The sequence below is a fragment of the Leuciscus leuciscus genome, assembly GCF_965113295.1.
Source record: "Leuciscus leuciscus genome assembly, chromosome: 4".
Taxonomy (NCBI): Eukaryota; Metazoa; Chordata; class Actinopteri; order Cypriniformes; family Leuciscidae; genus Leuciscus; species Leuciscus leuciscus.
In genome coordinates this window covers 26,525,243-26,544,797 of record NC_138728.1, presented here as the reverse complement: position 1 = coordinate 26,544,797, position 19,555 = coordinate 26,525,243, and the positions used below count along the sequence as shown (strand labels likewise).

At 39.8% G+C, this 19,555-nt stretch overlaps 1 protein-coding gene across 12 annotated transcripts in view; it reads right to left on the bottom strand.

Moving 5' to 3' along the window:
* LOC309496316 (NACHT, LRR and PYD domains-containing protein 3) overlaps window positions 1-19,555 on the bottom strand; it is a 94,831-nt gene that overhangs the window by 56,957 nt on the left and 18,319 nt on the right. For 9 of the 12 annotated variants that reach the window (XM_082166308.1, XM_082166313.1, XM_082166315.1 and 6 more), the window contains 3 exons: window positions 16,744-16,845; window positions 13,783-13,884; window positions 11,622-11,738 (listed from right to left, as the gene is read on the bottom strand). In XM_082166308.1, the coding sequence (XP_082022434.1) occupies window positions 11,622-11,738; window positions 13,783-13,884; window positions 16,744-16,845 (321 nt within the window). Of the gene's footprint in view, window positions 1-11,621; window positions 11,739-13,782; window positions 13,885-16,743; window positions 16,859-19,555 lie in introns of all 12 variants that reach the window. The other 3 variants (XM_082166314.1, XM_082166312.1, XM_082166311.1) reach the window with 3 other exon arrangements.

The following is a 19,555-nucleotide window of genomic DNA, read 5'->3' as shown; positions in this document are numbered from 1 at the left end:
TATAAAAGGTAAGACGTTTAAAGAATACGATTGTATATTATCAGTACATCTGAATCAAATTAACTTGTATTAAAGCATGCTAGTTGATTATTGCTCTCTAAATTAGTAGTTTTAGGGGACGTTATCAGATAAAAGATAGGTCATTGGATAAAGTTAGTAGCTCATAACAAACCACGAACAGCCTATTAATGGTTAAACCCGTTCTATTAATGCAGTTTTATCCTTGTGTAATAAGAGGGAAAGGCTTCTAAACAGGGGTTAAATATAACATTGGGGAGTGTGATATGTGGAAGTGATAAAATGAGAATATCCGTTTCATTCCTCATTAAATGTGCAATAACAAAACAAAACAAAAACATTATTTTAGATTGCATTTTTGAGTAACAAAAACGTATGGGTGGAGTTTTTTAGACATTGTGTTTCTGTTGACTATTAGGCTGTCTATATTATGTTTCAGCTCAGCTGATTTTTGGATTGATGGGAAAGGGAAATGGAAGTTTATTTGTGAAATTAAAAACAATGCTTAAAAGCAGCAAGCCATTTTAAAAAACAAATCACACTAGACTTAATGGGGAATAATACTAAATACCACAACATGTAATCTATACTACTACTGTATATAATTTGTCCCGTTTTTGTCTCCTTTATCTCTCTCAACACAAGAAGCTCAAAGGAATTCAGTGGATCATGAAGACTCCCTGCACTGACGCTGTACCCTCACCTTCAGTTTCAGCATATTTTCTCCTCTCTGTGTCAGACACCACAAGAACAACATAGAGGAAATGACAGACAACATGCTTGACGTGCAGTTTATTAGACATTTATAAATCCCATTGTGCTAAATCAATGCAAAAGTATATATATATATATATATATATATATATATATATATGTATATGTATATGTGTATATATATATATATTAAAACTGATGTAATGCATATTTTTGAGTAGTGAACTTTGACTTTTTGAAATTTAAACAAGTTTCAGCTGTAAACATTTCTACACCTGACATGGAAAGTGTACCAACCTACCCATACTTGAAAACAGTTTTTACCAGTATTTGAGAGATCTACAACCCTTTTCACTCATCATTAAGGCTCCTCTGGACGATGCATTGTCATGTATACTTTAATTACTATAATAAAATAACCAAATAAATAGGTTTTATAGATTAAAGTGATGTAGCTCATGAATTTATCAAATTATGTTAAAAGTAAATGCACATGGACACTAATGAAATAATGTGTGTGTGTATAATCGTTTTGTTTGAAAATGTAATATTATACATTAATATATTATATATTAATTTATACAGTAATAAGTGCATGGGGTTCATAAGCATTGTAAACATTAAGATTAATGAAATTTCACTTAATTAAATTCTACATTTTACTTGTTTGCAATGGATTTTTTTAAGACAATCACCTGTTACCTGCAAGTCTCTGTCCTTGTGAAACCATAGTGAACATTACGTGATACCTTTAAATATTCTAGTTAAAGAACAATAAATAGTCAAAGTCAAGTCATCTTCATTTATATAGCGCTTTTAACAATGTAGATTGTTTCAAAGCAGCTTTACAGAGATACACGTATAATTTATGGTAACAGAGATTGTTTTGGCTTTATAGCGGTTCTTTAATAAAGTTATTTTCCAGCTAAAGTTATTGTTCATTGATTCGCTTCCGTCGGAACGATCATTTGTTATTAAATTAGGGGCCGCTAAGACGACACCATTCTCTCTACACAGACTTTAAACGCGAAACTAAATGAAATACTTGAAATACTTCAAAACAACTGCAACACGGTCTTTAACCAAGGTAACAGTTAACGTACGTAGCCAGAAATATGTTAACAAACGGCAGGCAACGCTGGTTGACCACTATAAACATTAAATAATAGCAGATTTGTATCTTTTAAAAATAAAATTACTGTAACTACAAACACATACTACATTCACATATCAGTGTATTATATACATATTGTAAATCAATTAATTTATTGACTACAAACTACCAAAAATCAAAGTTCTGCTCTCTAACTCCATCGATTTGAATTGGCGCTGAAGCACTTCCTGGAACTATCTGAGGTCTACGCGAATCACGTGACAACTAAGCATTTTGAACTTCCGTTGTCGCAACTCTCTCTCTATATGGCTCTGGGCCTACCCATACACAAAAGAAATATATGTGAAATATATTTTCAAAATATATTTTTGGAATATATGCAAATATTTGATATTGGCCCAATAAATATATTTTAGTTCAATATATGTAAATATATTTTCATATACGTTTACATATATGTTCATATATGTTTTAACTTTTGCAAATTGTTTCATTTGAAATTTAAAAAGTTAACATTTTCACAAACAACACATTTTCAGTAAATTTTTTTAGATAGACCACTTCATCTGTGGATAGTGCTTTACCACTTCCCCCAGCCACATTTTTCCTACTGGTCGGGGATCGAACCGGCAACCCTTCGGTTACAAGCCCGAAGCCCGAAGCCCTAACCAGTAGGCCACGGCCCTACTGACTTTATTAGTCTAAAATGACAATTTTATGTAGGAAAGAACACACAGAATGCAGAGTATTTTCCCCTATTTTTACAGAATTGATTACAGTTATTTAATAGTGTGTGTATGCAGTGTTAGACACTGAGTTCTATCTATTGTTTAAGTGTACTTCACTGTTGGAGTGTCACTGTTATACTTAAATGACTTAAATTAAATCAATATTTAAATGACTTCAGGAAAGATGTCAATAAAACAACAATAAATCTAATAATTGCACTTAGTGTCAGGTACGTGCCACCTAATATGACCTAATAGTCCTAGGAAAGCAACTATCTTATATTGCAGTCATTTAAATGTAAGTACAGTATTTATTATAGCTGTGTGTCATAATACAGTAGTGAAATATGGTAGCCTACTGTTGTATATAGGGGAAAAGGTAGAGGAATTACTATGATCAAAATTCATTTTCGACCCTTCTTTAGCAAGCTAAACATTTTATGACCATATATTTTGTCATATATTTTACATTACATGTTATAAATGCAAATATATTTCACACTTAACATCATATATTTTTGTTATATTTCAGAATATATTTCAAAATGATAAATATAAGTGAACAACAATGCAAATATATTGTATTTGGACATGTATTTGGAATATATGCCACATATATTTTTGACACTTTAAAATATATTTCAATATATTTCTTTTGTGTATGGGTATAAACAACTCAGAAAAACTCTTAACATGTTGTTGACTTGGCTGCAAATAAATAACAAACTAACTAAATTATTGCTTTCAATATAAAAACCAATGAAAATGTAAAAGAACACTAAAAGTGCTGCATGTCAGCCACACCAATTACAAAAAACAACTGTAACAAATTATTTAGCCTTTGTTGCTTAAAAGAAACAGAATGCCTTATTGAATTCACCTTACAATAAAACGAGGTTGATTGCGAATAAAAGAGCTCTGTATCTGATGATCACTCGCATAATCACATTTGTTTCTTGCCATGAACGTGTTTCCTCAACATTTCATGTTTAGATAATGCCATATTGTTGACAATCATACACACACTGCTCAAATATTCTAAAACTCAAGAAAAACAGTTGAAACAACTGGATTGAACGCTTCAAATTTAATTGAAAATCTTTAAATACATTAGCTAATTTAATAAGATAGGGCATACATTTGGACACATCAAGAGATTTATCCTTAAAGGAACTTTGCCTGCTCTTTAAGATAAAATCCGTATCATCAGGCTGGCTATCCGACACTCTCCATATGAAAGAGAAGCGATTAACACTTTATTGTCCTGCACCCCCACGATAAAGCCACAGAACTGCCCCTCAAAACCCCCCACAGGCTGTCTGAGAGGAGAGAAGCATCTGAGACTGACTTAAAACAAAGAGAAGTTGCAATTCACAATTAAATCACTATTCTATACATTAGCATTATTATGTTGATAATGAAGGAATTAAATCATTTAGGCTACATGTAATGTTTCTGTCATAAAAGTTTATTAACTGAATATTTCATTATTTCAATGTCAATGATCAGCTAAGCGCCACCCGCTGCCGCGGCGCCAGGGACCCTGACCCAGTATTGTGTTGGACCCTGAGTCTCCGAAGACCTCCTAGCAGCAGGAGGGAAGAAAGAGGGTCCGAGTCTCGCTCTAGCCGGACCGCCCTCGAAAAGAGCTCATGTATATCTCCCAGCTCCCTGTTTAGCTCAGGCAGCTGGAGAACTTTCTATTGTAGTCAATGGACCCGTTGCACTGCACGCGCCCCTACAAACAAACGCTGTTTTTACAGCGACCCAAATAAAACACATAAAGAGTATGTTTCAAGCACACAACACACGGGTTACCGGCCCCCTTTCACTTACTTTCATATTCAGATAACGCCCCATATCACAGGCCATTCATGAGATTCGCCTTCGAGGGGCAGGCTTTTCAATACACGGTTCTACCGTTCTGTCTGTCCCTGGCACCCCGTACATTTACGAAGTGCATGGACGTAGCGCTTTCTCCTCTGAGGCAACAGGGAGTGCGCATGCTGAACTATCTCGACGATTGGTTCATTATGGCTCAGTCGAAGACCGGATTATGCACGAGGACAGGCCTGTCTCCGGCCTCTGGTCGAGCTTACATATCAACTGCCTGGAAATGAGAGAAGTTTGTTTAGCCCTGAAAGCATTTCTGCCAGACCTCAGAGGACACCACGTCTTGGTCCGCATGGACAATATGTCAGTGGTGTCCTATATAAATCGCCAGGGCGGCCTCAGATCAGGCAACCTGTATGTCATGTCAGAAACCTCCTTCTTTTGGCCAACCTGCGCTCTTCTGAGAGCTGCTCACGTCCCAGGCATCCAAAATTTTGATTTTTTAACACTCCCCCAGGCGAGTGGTCTCTCAACCCACAGACGGTTTGTCTGATATGGAGTGTATTCGGCGAGGCAGAGGTTGACCTCTTGGCCTCGAGAAGCAACACTCACTGCACAATGTTCTTTTCAAAGAACAGTGACGCACTGGCCCATCCCTGGCCCAGTCGCCCTCTATATACGTTCCCTCCCGTCTCTATGAGCCCTCAGGTCATCAAACGGATCAGAGAAAGCGGATGCTCAGTCCTCCTAGTAGCCCCCCCTCTGGAAAACCCAGGCGTGGTTTCCAGAGCTGGCTCAGATGATGGACAAAGTCCCTTGGCCTGTGCCAGTGAGGAAGGATCTCCTCACGCAGGCAAACGGGACGATTTGGCACCCTCGCCCTGACTTGTGGGCCCTCCATGTGTGGCCCCTCAACGGGTATCCGGGGACCTCCCAGAGAGGGTCTTGAATACTATCACTGAGGCTAGAGCTCTTTCTACCAGACGCCTCTATGCCCTAAAGTGGTCAGTGTTCACCGGCTGGTGCACAGCTAGGGACTTCGAACCCCAGTCATGTGAAGTATCAGTGATACTCTCCTTCCTACAAGAGCTGTTGGATGCGGGTCGCTCCCCATCCACACTCAAAGTGTATGTGGCAGCCAGCCTACCATGCTCCTGTGGCTGGCCAATCACTGTGGAGAAACGACCTCGTCGTTTGTTTTCTCAAAGGAGCCATGAGGATGAACCCCCCCAGGCCCCCTTCTATACCGGCTTGGGACCTCTCCACGGTCCTTGGGGCCCTGAAAAGTCCTCTATTTGAGCCGCTGCAGTCGGCTGATTTTAAGTCACTTTCGCTGAAAACTGCTCTCCTGCTGGCTCTGGCAACAGTTAAGCAAGTGGGAGATCTGCAGGCGCTCTCTGTGAGCCCTTCCTGCTTGGAGTTTGGGGTTGGTGACTCCAGAGTCACACTCAAGCCAAGGCATGGATATGTACCTAAAGTGCTCTCAACTCCGTTCAGAGCGCAGGTTATTACATTATCAGCTCGTCCACCCTCAGATAACGATGGGGAGGCTAATTTGCTCTGTGCTGTCAGAACTCTAAAAATTTACCTGGAGCGGTCTGCGTTGTTCAGGCAATAAGAACAGCTTTTTGTTAGCTTTAGTGGCCGCACCAAAGGGTCTCCGGTTACGAAGCAGAGACTATCTAGATGGATAGTGGACGCCATCTCTCTAGCATACGCCTCAGTGGGCCAGGTTTGCCCCATAGGTGCTAGAGCCCACTCTACAAGAGGCATGGCTAGTGGTGTACCAATTCAAGACGTGCGGCGGCCGGCTGTGATTTTATAATATGGAGGTTCCTTGCCTGCAGGCTCAAGTCCTCTCAATATGATAATTAGACCCGACGGTGTCCGGTCTTATCAGTCTAACATGTCACTGTCCATAAGCACAATTGTCCTGGGACTTATGTTATAGAGAGAGCCTGGTTCAGGTGCTCCAGCCCCCTTATTCATGAAACCCGACTCAGGTCCGGTTACTGTGTTTTTTATTTTGCCTTGTTTCTGTGAGCCTCGGGGTGCTTCCCTAGGCTCCAGTGGATGCAGCCAGTTGCTAATAGTGCGGCATGTTACATTGTGTCCCCACTGCGTATTAGCTACGCAATACGAAGTGACCGTTCTCGAAAGGGAACGTACTTGGTTACTAATGTAACCTCGGTTCCCTGAGAGTAGGGAACGAGTATTGCGTAGCCTGCCGCACTATTGCAATCTGTCAGAGTTTGTCGCTTTAGTCGGCAAATAATGGGCTTTTTATAGACATAAGCCCCGCTCATTCTGGCGGCTCTGACGTGCTTTGGTGCGGGGTCGCCTGATTGGTTCGCACATCAGAGGCGCTTCGCCATAGGGTGTGCACTTGCCGTAGAACAGCCAATGGGCGAGCTAGACGCTCTGCTGTGTTCGCTGTGCAGCTGCACTGCGTTTTAAATATAGGCTTCAATATTTCTCAAGGAAAGGAGTTTCCCCAATGCGTATTAGCTACGCAATACTCGTTCCCTACTCTCAGGGAACCGAGGTTACGTGAGTAACCGAGTACGTTTTTAAACCTGAACTGTTTGAAGCAATCGGTTTCCCAAATGATATGAGTTACTTCCAAGGTATTTTTACAGTAACATACCGTAAAAAAGGAGTGCTGTAAATGAACGGTAGAGGGCTGTAAACTAACAGTACTTTGCTGGGAACCACAGCTGCCAGTAGATTACCGTTATTTTACAGTGAAATTTTTTTCGGGGGCTTCTGTTGCCCACCGACGTCTACAATATGAAATTAATCATTACATCACTACTAAAACATTAATCACTACTAAATCTACCACTTAACATTAATCTTGCACAGAAAATCACATTATATTACACTTAATTTTAGCATTTACTCTCCCTTTTGAGTGCCATCGGCAAAGCATGCAGGGAAATAGACATCCCAGCCGTTTCAGTTAAACTTAAGTTCGTCTAAATTAAAATAAATAATTTCGTAAAACTCAAAACAATGAAACAGTTCAGTTTACTTAAAATATATCAGTTCTCTGTGAACTTGAAAGAAAAAGAAAGTGCTAAATACTCATAAAAGTTAATCTGACTGTCATTTTTTTTTGTCATTTGACTGAACTAATTAGTTTAATTAGTTTGTCCTACTCAAACCAATTAATTATTTTGAGCGTTGGGGTTTACAGTGTAGATTTTTCATGTTTGTTGTAGGCTTATTTGGAAATTACCATAGTTGTAGTATTTCATCCTTACTGTTAATTGACATTAGCCCCACTTGCATTTCAAAATGCGGCAATTGCTGCTGTTTTGCAAAATGTCCCTTTGCGCCACCTGGAGGTCATTTCGCGAACGACTTTAAAATGGGACTGGTTAATTTTTGTCGTGGTGGCTTTGCCGCAGTTATAGTTAATGATCATGCCCTAGTTTTTTTCCATAGTTACTGATTAGTTACACCTGCGTTTCATTTAGCTCCCCTTGTTTGCCCAGTGTACATATACCATGTGTTTTACTTTAAAAACAGGAAACTTTTTATGCAATTTGGCCATTCATTTACACGACAACAGTGTTTTGGGGGCCTGAAAACGCAAACTTTTGAAAACAGGTTTCAAAGTACATGTTTTTGAAAACGATACCGTTTGATACATGCATATTATGTGTTCAGTCCATGGGTTCATGGTGTTTCTTTAAAAAGTGACATCGCCAACTACAGGCCTGGCAGCATAACATAGCGTTTGTAGTGGTTTTCGGGGATCAGTGTGTACGCAAAAAATGCAAAGGAAAAACTTTTCCACTTTTAGTACATCGTTGTTGTTTAAAATGACCCTTAGTTACTCCTGGTCAGGTCTCCTTAATGTTCATTATTATGTTTCTGAGATTATTACTAGTTTTTGTCTTGAGTTTGTACAATTTTATAAAGGCTGTTAGTCTCTCTAGATGATATGTGTAAAATTTGAGGTGATATGTTCACTTTTTCATAAAAGCATGAAATTTGGTACACTTGTAGTTTGGGGCCCTGAATATTTTCAGAAATGGAGCCATCATTTTACTTTCCGCCATAACCATATTATGTATTATGTATCAAATCTGCTGAATCAAACATGATAATGAAAGCCATGGCTCGCACTGGCCCGACAGTGGAAACGCGGCTACCGTCTCATTCACTGTCTCCTCCACATTGACACAAAGCTGTGCACTTTAAGGAGGCTTTTTTGCATTTGCAATGACCCCGGGAGTCTTTCTTGAAGCCACAACTTAAGAGTTCAAGGATGGACTGGCTTGCCAGTAGAAGAGTTGACCACAATGGTCTCCAATCGCTTGGGTCCATCCAACCCCAGTCTGTTGGAGATGGCATATTTGGTGCCACCTGAAGTACCAAGTTTCATGCTTTTATGAAAAAGTGAACATCATTTTAACATATCATCTGGACTATATTATTGTTAACCCCTTTGTCTTCATTGTGCACTGCTACTCTAATGCTCTAATGTGGACTTATCGAAAGTGTAAGCAACTTTTTTTTTCTGCAGAACAGAAAAAATGATATTTTGAAAAATTTGGTCACCAAACTATATATACCGTATTTTCCGGACAACAAGTCACACTTTTTTTCATAGTTTAGATGGTCCTGCGACTTATAGTCAGGTGCGACCTATATATCAAAATTAATTCATACTGACTGACATGAACCAAGAGAAAACATTACCGTCCCTGCTCCTGTAGCCTACCCCTGAAAAAAATTACTGAAAACAACTGATAAACTGTTAACTGAAACATTAACCTAAAGACAATTGAGAAAGACTGAATACAAACAAAATGCCCCCAAAAAGAAAAGGAAAAAAATCCATGTTTTCGGTCCTGATGCGGTGGTGACGCACGCGTTCATGTAACATGTAAGGGTGGCGCTGCCAATAAAGCACATAAAAGCTGTCACAAAGAACCGGCAAAAGTAATGATTATGAATATGTCAAATATAGCAAGGATACATTTTAATTGTTTATTAATAAACAAATGTTTTCTGCGTCAGTGTCGGCTGCAAAGATGAAGTTGACTATGCTGACTCGCAATCTTCGCAGTAGTGAACGTGCCGGAGGGAAATGCACATTTCATACGGATTACATAAGCAGAGAACAGTCTGTTTTCTTTCGTTTTGAAATGTTCTGTTTAAAAGTAGACATTTCAAGCTTTCTATACATGTCTCAGGTCTGTGAGGCAAGTAGGCTACCTTATACGCTGAGTTTCGGTTCATTTATGAGACGAGCTCCAGTTCACGCGCCGGCGCCTCCGTGTCGTGATTATCTATCGCCTATTATATTTACTTTAATCCAGGCAATTGGTTGATGAAACATTGATTAAAATTAAGATACAATTAATACAAAACGAAATTAAATTAAATTTAGACAGGCTTTGCTTTCTGTTTGAGGTCTCTGTGAACGTTTTAAAGCAGTCAAAGTGCCGCTTTCAGAGCGGTCCCGTCCGTAACATTGTTTTTTCCTCATAAATGCGAGCACGGAAAATAAAATAAAATAAATATTTTATGTTCTGTGGAGAGCCAACCCTTCTTCACCCAGTGGGTAGAAGTACTTTTGGTTTGCGCAGTGTATTTCACAGAATTACAAAAAAATATTTTGCCACCTAAAAGTTAAAGATTGTTTGTGTCACGTCACGCATGTGTATTTCCCTCATATTAAATATAAAACGCATGTAGAGATATTTTTCTAATGTCCCTTTATTAAGGGATTATGGATATATAAACAGACGTTTCAATATATTGGTATTAAATGCATTTTCTGAGAATTTATATTTCAAGTTTTGAATGCAAATGTCACATCCATAACACTGGAATTGCCCAATTTTAAAGAATTTATCCTGAACTAGTTTTGTGGTGTAGGTCTACGTATTTTATAATGTTAACTTAAAATAATACTAATAGTAATTTAAAGGCAGGGTAGCATTGGATCTGGACGGGAAGGATAACTCTGGGAGTTGGAAGGGGTGTGTCCCGATTCTGCCTTTTCACACCGCGACACAGGTTTGTGGATCTGAGTGTCGCGATTTCGGTTTCATATCGCATATCGTTACAGCCCTAGTTAATGTGTTACGTTAACATACCGGACACCTATTCAGCCTGTTGTTCTGTGTGCTATTATTGTGTAGTTGAATAACTTGCCTTTCCAGATTATGTCTATGATCCAGATAAATGTCTGTTCTTGGATTTTGTGAAATAAATTTCTAAATAAATGCGATTTATAGTCCAGTGCAACTTATATATGTTTTTTTTCCTCTTCATGACGCATTTTTTGACTGATGCGACTTATACTCCGGAGCGACTTATAGTCCGGAAAATACGGTATATATATTAGGGGTGTAACGGTACACAAACATGACGTTTTGGTACGTACCTCAGTCATGGTTCGGTATGGGTTCGTTACAGCAGGGGGGAGAAAACTAAACACAAAATTGCACAAAAAAACACTTTTTTTTTCTGTTTTTTTTTGTTTTGTTTTTTTTACAAATGTGCATATGTGTTTAAATACATTTTATTATAATAAAAATGTCCTAAAGGATAAAAAATATCTTAGCTAATGATGTTTTGCATTAATTAATTAATTAATTAAAATATAATGCATAGGCTAATATAGTGCATATAATAAATGCTTCTCTCTAGAGTTCATTTCTCTAGCGAACTAACATGCTGTCGACACTAAATGCCTAAGGTAAATGTAATGCTATGTGAGATATTATTCTCAATCTGTTTTATTGATATTTTCTGAAGTTGAAACACTGGTTGAGAGATGTAAACATATCGATTGATAGTCTCTACTTCTTCTGCGCTTTTTACTGGTAGCAAACAGCGTTGAATTACATGTTTAAAAATTTGTGGAGCAAAAGTTGCATGCAAAACCAGATGTATATAAATAAATAAGTAGTTTACAAGTGTCTGGAAAGCGACACAATTCACTGATTAACTAACTTTAACTACAGTCAAACATAACTCGTACTAGATTTAATGAGTGTGATATATTGTAATTAATTTCTCTAGGTTCATTCTGTGTTAGTGACTATCATATTGAACAGCGGTGGACAGTAACAAAGTATTTTTACTTGATATGTGTACTTCGTCCACCACTGATATTGAACAATGTCTCACCCTCGTTTCATTGCAGCAGTTCAATCAACAGGTTCAAACTACATATTAGTACTTACACAGTGTCAGTGGTCACTGCTTCATCACTGAGATCAGGAGGATGGCGCATAGATCCGTCACTCTTCATAGACACACAGCTAGTTACTGAACATGATGCTGTCCGACGTTCCTTTTGTCTGATAATGAGACAAACATATATAATTAGGATAATCTCTCTTTATTGCCAATGTTTAAAGGGGTCATGAATTGAGAAATCAAAATGTTCTTGATCTTTTTACATCTAAGTCATTGTACTATGAAAACATAATGTATCAGAACTCAAAACTTTATTGTTATTCCAAAAAGAAAACACTTCCAGGCTGCCAAAACATCTCAGGTTATGACTGTAACCATGGTTCCATGAGAAGGGAACGAGACACTGCATCTATGCACTATGGGGAATGCCTCAGCGTGACTGCATCTGAAGCACGTGTGCAACTATTCCAATTATGTTGGGTGTAGAGGCATATACCGCAAGCTATAAAAGATACACAGAACAAAGCAGCATTCGCTTCTGATTGGCTGAAGCAAGCTGCTCCCAGACATGCAAGAAATATGGCAGGGTGACGCAGTGTCTCGTTCCCTTTTCAGGTAATCATGGTAACAGTCGTAACCTAAGACGTTCCCTTTCAAGGGAACTCTATGCTGCATCTGACATCAACGCTATGGGAAATGAAATACCCACTGTGCCATACTGATGCATGCCTGTTCTAGTGTGAAGTCACTAAGAGCACAGTTTAGGATAAAAGCACTCGAGACCCTGGTGTGAAGTCCAAATCCAGGCTATAAAATTTGATCAAAATGTGTGCGGAGAGGCCCAGCCTGCCGCTTCACACACCTCCTGGAGGGAAACTCCTGAGGGTAACACTTTAGATGCCACCATACTCCTAGTTAAGTGGGCCCTCACTTCCAGAGGTGAAGGTAGTTCACGCGCCTGGTCGGCTGTAGAGATAGCCTTGTAACGAATGGATGTAATCAAAATGCCCTAGACATCATAAAACCTTCCCCCTCTCCCCTTTTGTTCAAATAAGGTCACCGGCCCCTAAGAGTCGCAAAACCAGTTTTCTTCAAACGCTGTTATCACCTCGGCTATCCATAAACGACCTTAGCAAAGACGGTGTCTGGAACCCTCAAAGACAGCACAGGAGACCAGACGGCACTAGCCATTTGGTCAAAGACTAGACAAACTTCCAATACACAAGACACTGACTCCATTTTTCCCCACACACTATCCCAAATGTAAATAGTATTTCTCCTGTGTTGTATGCATGTCACTATGTTATATTAGCCTAGTTATGATTCTTTAGTTATGTAAGGGTAACTTCAAATGCTGATATCCAAATTATGTTGTATCACTGCTTTAATGTCTTCAAATCCCTGTCTTTCTTGGTATCAAAAGAAATCTCTTTACATTTCATAATTAATGGTGTATAGTATGTTATAATAAATATATCATAATATTTTTACCGTTCCTTTGTGTAAAAATTGCACAAATTCTCTGTTCCACCATAAAAATGCAAACCGGGATAAAATAGAACAAAGACTTTCTCCCGGTCATCTTTGATTGGTCACCTCAACAAATGGGTGTGAACTGATAGGGCCTTTAAGAGTTCTCTGATCAGTTCAGATCTTGGCTCAATCTCTTTTGAGACGCTACGTTTCCTGTTTCCTTCAGGCAACTTTATCTTTAAGTTAACTTCGTTGGATTCAACGTGGACCACCCCAAGGAACCCAAAATGAATGCTTCAGCGCACTCCTGGCAAAATCATCAAGAATCTACCGCATCTGGACTTGTTCAGCAACCAAAGTCAATGCAAATACCTCAGGAAAGAGAGAGAAAGGAAACTTCAGACGCAGTCATGATGAGGCATTGCCTATTGCGTTGTCGTCATGTGCAGTATGGAGTTCCTTCGAAAGGATCAATGTTTTTTTTTTCTACTTCCTCCTCTATATTACATAATAGAGATGAATACATCTGTGTGTTCTCCCTTCATAATCATTGAAACTGTTTACACTGCACAATTGTGTCTACACCTTTTGGTTATGATGAGAACATTTGAGAGAACAAACTAAACAAAACACTGAACAAAACTGTATAATCAAAAATAATAAAAAAACTGCAATTTATGACCCCTTTAAGTTAGAATTCTTAATACTGATTATCGTATCGTATCGTATCACCTGGTGTTAACGGTCTCATCACTGAGATCAGGGGGATGACGCATAGATCCGTCACTCTTTATAGACACACAGCTGGATACTGAACTTTCCTTCTGTCTGATACTGAGAGAAACACATCAATAATTTAGATTTTTCATATAATTGGTACATTTGCCTCAGATCTTCTTAAATAAAGATGTATTTTTTAGATTAAATATAATTTGTTGAACTGGAACATAAGATGATAGTTTTCTAAGTCACATTACATGATTAGAAGTTTCTGTAGATTTCCATTGTATAGCTATACATTTCTTTGTTGCGGACCCGTAATCTATGCGTTGCCTCGGCTAACGCAAGATCCGAGCAGTGTGATTCTTATATTGTATAATATTCTAGTTTATTTGCTTTCCTACAGGACAAACAAACACCAAAACAGACACAGAGCACTTGCTGAAGACACTGAAGCTAACACTGCGTTGTTCCAGTATCCTTTATAGCTACCGTGGGATTCCATCATGTGTCACAGGGTGACGTTACGCCAATCAGAATTGGAATAATTGCACACATGCTTCAGACACAGTCACGCTGAGGCATTCCCCACAGCGTCGATGTCAGATGCAGTGTGGAATTCCCTCGAAACGGAACAAATCTATTTTTACTTCCTATTCTATATTATGCAATAGAGATTAATACATCATCATAAGACTGCCTGCACAGACACAGATCAACACCTCTTCGTCTATTTGACTCATCTACTAGTACATGTTAGTAAAGAGAAATATATTACATCAGGATTGCTTAGAATAAAAATAGATTTAAATGCCTAAACAACATTGTTCCTTTCAGTAGCATGAAAAACAACTGTTATTCGAACTGTGATTAAATTATAAAGAAAGCAATCAAAGGATGCTCCCTATACAGTATCTCACAAAAGTGAGTACACCCCTCACATTTTAGCAAACATTTTAGTATATCTACTCAAGGGACAATACTATAGAAATGAAACTTGGATATATTTTAGAGTAGTCAATGTGCTGCTTGTATAGCAGTATATATTTACTGTCCTCTGAAAATAACTCAACATACAGCCATTATTGTCAAAATAGCTGGCAACAAAAGTGAGTACACCCTCAGTGATAATAGCTGTACGTCGTTTAACCATCCAAAGCCACATGTCCTATTCATCATGCTCATGTTTTTGTCTGCTTGACAGGACCATACAATTTGTTGTATCTTGTATTAAAGCAGTTCAAATTTGTGCTTTGAGTACAATTCTCTCATACTGACCACTGGATGTTCAACATGGCACCTCATGGCAAAGAACTCTCTAAGGATTTGAGAATTAGAATAGGTCCTCTCCACAAAGTTGACCTAGGCTATAAGAAGATTGGTAACACCCTGAAACTGAGTCACAGTACAGTGGCCAGGGTCATACAGAGGTTTTCCAAGACGGGTTCCACTCGGAACAGGCCTCGCAAGGGTCAAACAAAGAAGTTGAGTCCTCGTGCTGTGCGTCAGGTGCAGAAGCTGGCTTCAAAAAACAGACGCATGATCATGCCAGCATTGCTTTAGAGCAGGGGTGGGGAACGTTGGTCCTGGAGAGCCACTGTCCTGCAGAGTTTAGCTTCAACCCTGAAAATAACTCACCTGATTGTAGCCTTAGTGATCCTGAAGACATTGATTAGCTGGTTCAGGTGTGTTTGATTAGGGTTGGAACTAAACTCTGCAGGACAGTGGCTCTCCAGGACCAACGTTCCCCACCCCTGCTTTAGAGGTTGCAGAAGCAGAAGGTCAGCTTGTCAGTGCTCAGACCATACGTCGCACACTGCTACAAGTCGGTTTGCATGGACGTCATCCCAGAAGGAAGCCTCTTCTGAAGCTGGCTCACAAGAAAGCCCGCAAACAGTTTGCCGAAGACAACCTGTCCAAGAGCATGAATTACTGCAACCATGTCCTGTGGTCTTATGACACTAAGATAAACTTGTTTGGCTCAGATGGTGTCCAGCATGTGTGGCGATGCCCTGGTGAGGACTACCAAGAACATTGTGTCTTGCCTACAGTCAAGCATGGTGGTGGTAGCATCATGGTCTGGGGCTGCATGAGGGCTCCTGGTTCTGGGGAGCTGCGCTTCATTGAGGAAAACATGGATTCCAACATGTACTGCGACATTCTGAAGCAGAACATGAAGCCCTCCCTTCAGAAACTGGGCCGAACGGCATGATAACGACCCCAAATACACCGCCAAGATGACAACTGCCTTGGTGACGAAGCTGAAGGTGAAGGTGATGGAGTGGCCAAGTATTTCTCCAGACCTGAACCCTATTGAGCACCTGTGGTGATCCTCAAGCGGAAGGTGGAGAAGCACCATGTGACTAACATCCAGCAGCTCCGTGATGTCATTATGGAGGAGTGGAAGAGGATCCCAGCAACAACCTGCGCAGCTCTGGTGAACTCCATGCCCAGGAGGATTAAGGCAGTGCTAGATAACAATGATGCTCACACAAAATATTGACAATTTGGACACAGTTTTGACATGTTCACTTAGGGTGTACTCACTTTTGTTGCCAGCTATTTTGACAATAATGGCTGTATGTTGAGTTATTTTCAGAGGACAGTAAATATATACTGCTATACAAGCAACACATTGACTACTCTAAAATATATCCAAGTTTCATTTCTATTGTATTGTCCCTTGAGAAGATATAGTAAAGTGTTTGCTGAAATGTGAGGGGTGTACTCACTTTTGTGAGATACTGTCAATACTGGATCTGTCGATCATGTGAAGAAGACAGACGTAATATGCTGCCATAAATGACGCAAATTGTCACGTGAACAAGCAAATCCACAAAGATCCACAAAGCTAATTAACGTAGATTTCAGCGCTTATGAGAAGCGCTTTCTCATAAAAGACTAGATAACTCGTCAGTGGCAGCAAGGAAAGAGTTAAGTTATAATTCTTACTAATAATGATTATCATCTCACCTGGTGTTAAAGGTCTCATCACTGAGATCAGGGGGATGACGCATGGATCCGTCACTCTTCATAGACACACAGCTGGATACTGAACTTTCCTTTTGTCTGATACTGAGAGAAACACCAATAATTCAGATTTTTCATATAATCGATAAATTTGCCACAGATTTTCTTAAATAAAGATGTTGTTTTTTTTTTTTAGATTAAATATATTTTTTTTCAACTGGAACATAAGATGATAGTTCTCTATCAGTCACACAACATGATCAGTTCAGTTTTGTTTATTTCTTAAGCACATTTAATGGCAACAACAAGGCTGACCAAAGTGCTGTCCAATACAAAATAAAAGACCATAAGATAAGAGATAAAAGTAAACAGAGAACAACAAAACAAGACATTACAATGTATTAAAAGCCAACGAAAAGAGACATGTTTTAAGACTAGATTTGAATGTAGATAAAGTAGAAGCAGTCCTAATTTAGTTTAGGACTTCTAATTTAGTTTAGTTTTGGACCCCGCCCAAGTAGCAGTGCTTCGCCTTCTGAGAATATAGTTCCCAGTATGTATACGGTTAGAAGATGGCTGTGTCTCATGTGACCTTGTTATTTGTACACGCTGTGACTATACAAATCACAACATGTAAATAGGAAAATGTTGGCGTTATTTTGTCACTTATTGGGAGCAGTATGCTAGCTGGAGCCGTTTACCTCCAGTCTTTGTGCTAAGCTAGTCTAGCGGTGGGTGCGTCAGACAGAGTTACGGCACGCACGGAAATGAAAAGGGTATGTATGACTTATCTAACTCTGGGGGATACAGTGAATAAGCTAAAGTCCCAAAAAGTCGGCGTGTTCCTTTAAGCAAGTTCTTGGAATTTGTAGTAAGTTTTGATCTTCAGACCTTTGGCTTTGTGAGGGATTATAGGGGTGGAGTAAATTAGACAGATAGTTTGGTGTTTGATTATGTAGAGATTTATAGACAAGTAATAGGATTTTTAACCCAATTCTATAATTAACTGGCAACCAAAGTAAATATTTCAGAAGGGGAGTGACATGCGTAAATTTTTTACATCCTTTCTAAAATTGCGCAGCTGCATTTTGAACCACTCATAAATGAGAAATTTGAGACTTAGATATACCATAGTAGATGGAGTTGCAATAATCCAGCCTAGTCATAATAAAAGCATGGATTGCAATTTCCAGAGACTTCTCTGATAGAAACGGCCTAATTTTAGCAAGCAAGCAGAGATGAAGAAAACTAGAACCAAATCACAGACCTAATAAGTTTATTAAACTTAAAGGTTGGATCAGTAGTTTTTGAAACACACTTTTGAAAACTGTGTTGGACCGAGTACCAAAACACACTTGTAACCAATCAGCAGTAAGGGGCGTGTCTACTAATGATTGGGAGGAGACACACAGCACAGACATTAGCCGAACGACAACAGAAAGATAGAGATGAAAGAGAAAAAACAAAAGAGGAAAATGTCTGTGGAACTTAAAATTAAAAAGAAGGCTTATGATAAGGCAAGAGGTAGAACTCGTGTTAATATCGGAGAATATTAACACGAGTTAATCTCAAGGAGCGGAAAGGCCTAACATCGGACACCGAGTTTGGTCGAAAGACTAGACAAACTTCCAATCCACAAGACACTGATGTCAGGGTTAGGGTAGGTGGAAGTAGCGAGGACTCACGTGCAGATCAAATGGGCTTTTATTAAGCATAAAATAAAACAAATACAAACAAAACTACCCCGAGGGGGAAAAACAAGACAGACTAGACTTGACTCAGCTTGACTAGACAGCAGGGAAACACACAGCATAGATACGACAACGAACCAGCACAGGACTGCAAACACAAGGAGAATAAATAGGGAGAGCAAACAAAGCAGGTAACGAGGGAGGACAGCTGGGGAAAATGAATCAATAATCAGGTAACAAGGTGGGCGGGGTTAGACAATCGACTAGAGAGCACATGGCACAAGGAAACACATGACAAGCCATGTGCTCACAACAAACAGGACTAGAACACAAAACGAGACATGAACACGCAGCTAGTGAAAACTCATAAGCCACGTGTTCACACAAAACATGACAACATGAAAGCACACAGCCAGAGAAAAACAAGCTGTGTGCTACACAGCACAAGACAAGAAAAAACACATGCAGACAGAAGAGCGCGCGGCTCGAGCGAACTCGAAACCGCGCGCGCTCACGTGACAAGACAGAGCGCACGAGAACAAGCGAAAGCTCTTTCCGTGCGCTCACAAAAGAAAACAAACACGCGGAGCATTGATGTCCGAATCCCGACACAGAACCGAAACCTAACCAGACAGACGTGTCGGGATCCAAACACCACGCCCCGCACATATAACAAGGCACGTAGACAAGTGAGTGCACGGCCCGAGCGCGCTCGGAACCGCGCACTCACACAGAGACGAGACAAAACAGGGAGTGTCAGAGCTCTGTCACAAAACCAAGAAATTAACTAGACCGAAGTGACAGAACCCTGACACTACCCCTCCTCCAAGGGACGCCACCTGGCGTCCCAAAGCGGGACATCAAAAACAAGACAGGAACATGACAAGACAACTCACCAACAGACAACACAAGACAGGAAGATCAAGACACAGAGACAAAGTGGGGAGGGAGGGAGGGGAGCCAAGTCAGAGCCAGCAGGAACATCCACAAAGTCAAAAAGAGGGACCAGGGAGGGACGGGCGGGTTGAGCCAGGGAGGCTCAGACAGATCTGGGGTCATGGCAGAAGACCAGGGTGGAACCGGAGGGACAGACCAGGGAGATTCCGGCGGGTCTGGAATCCTGG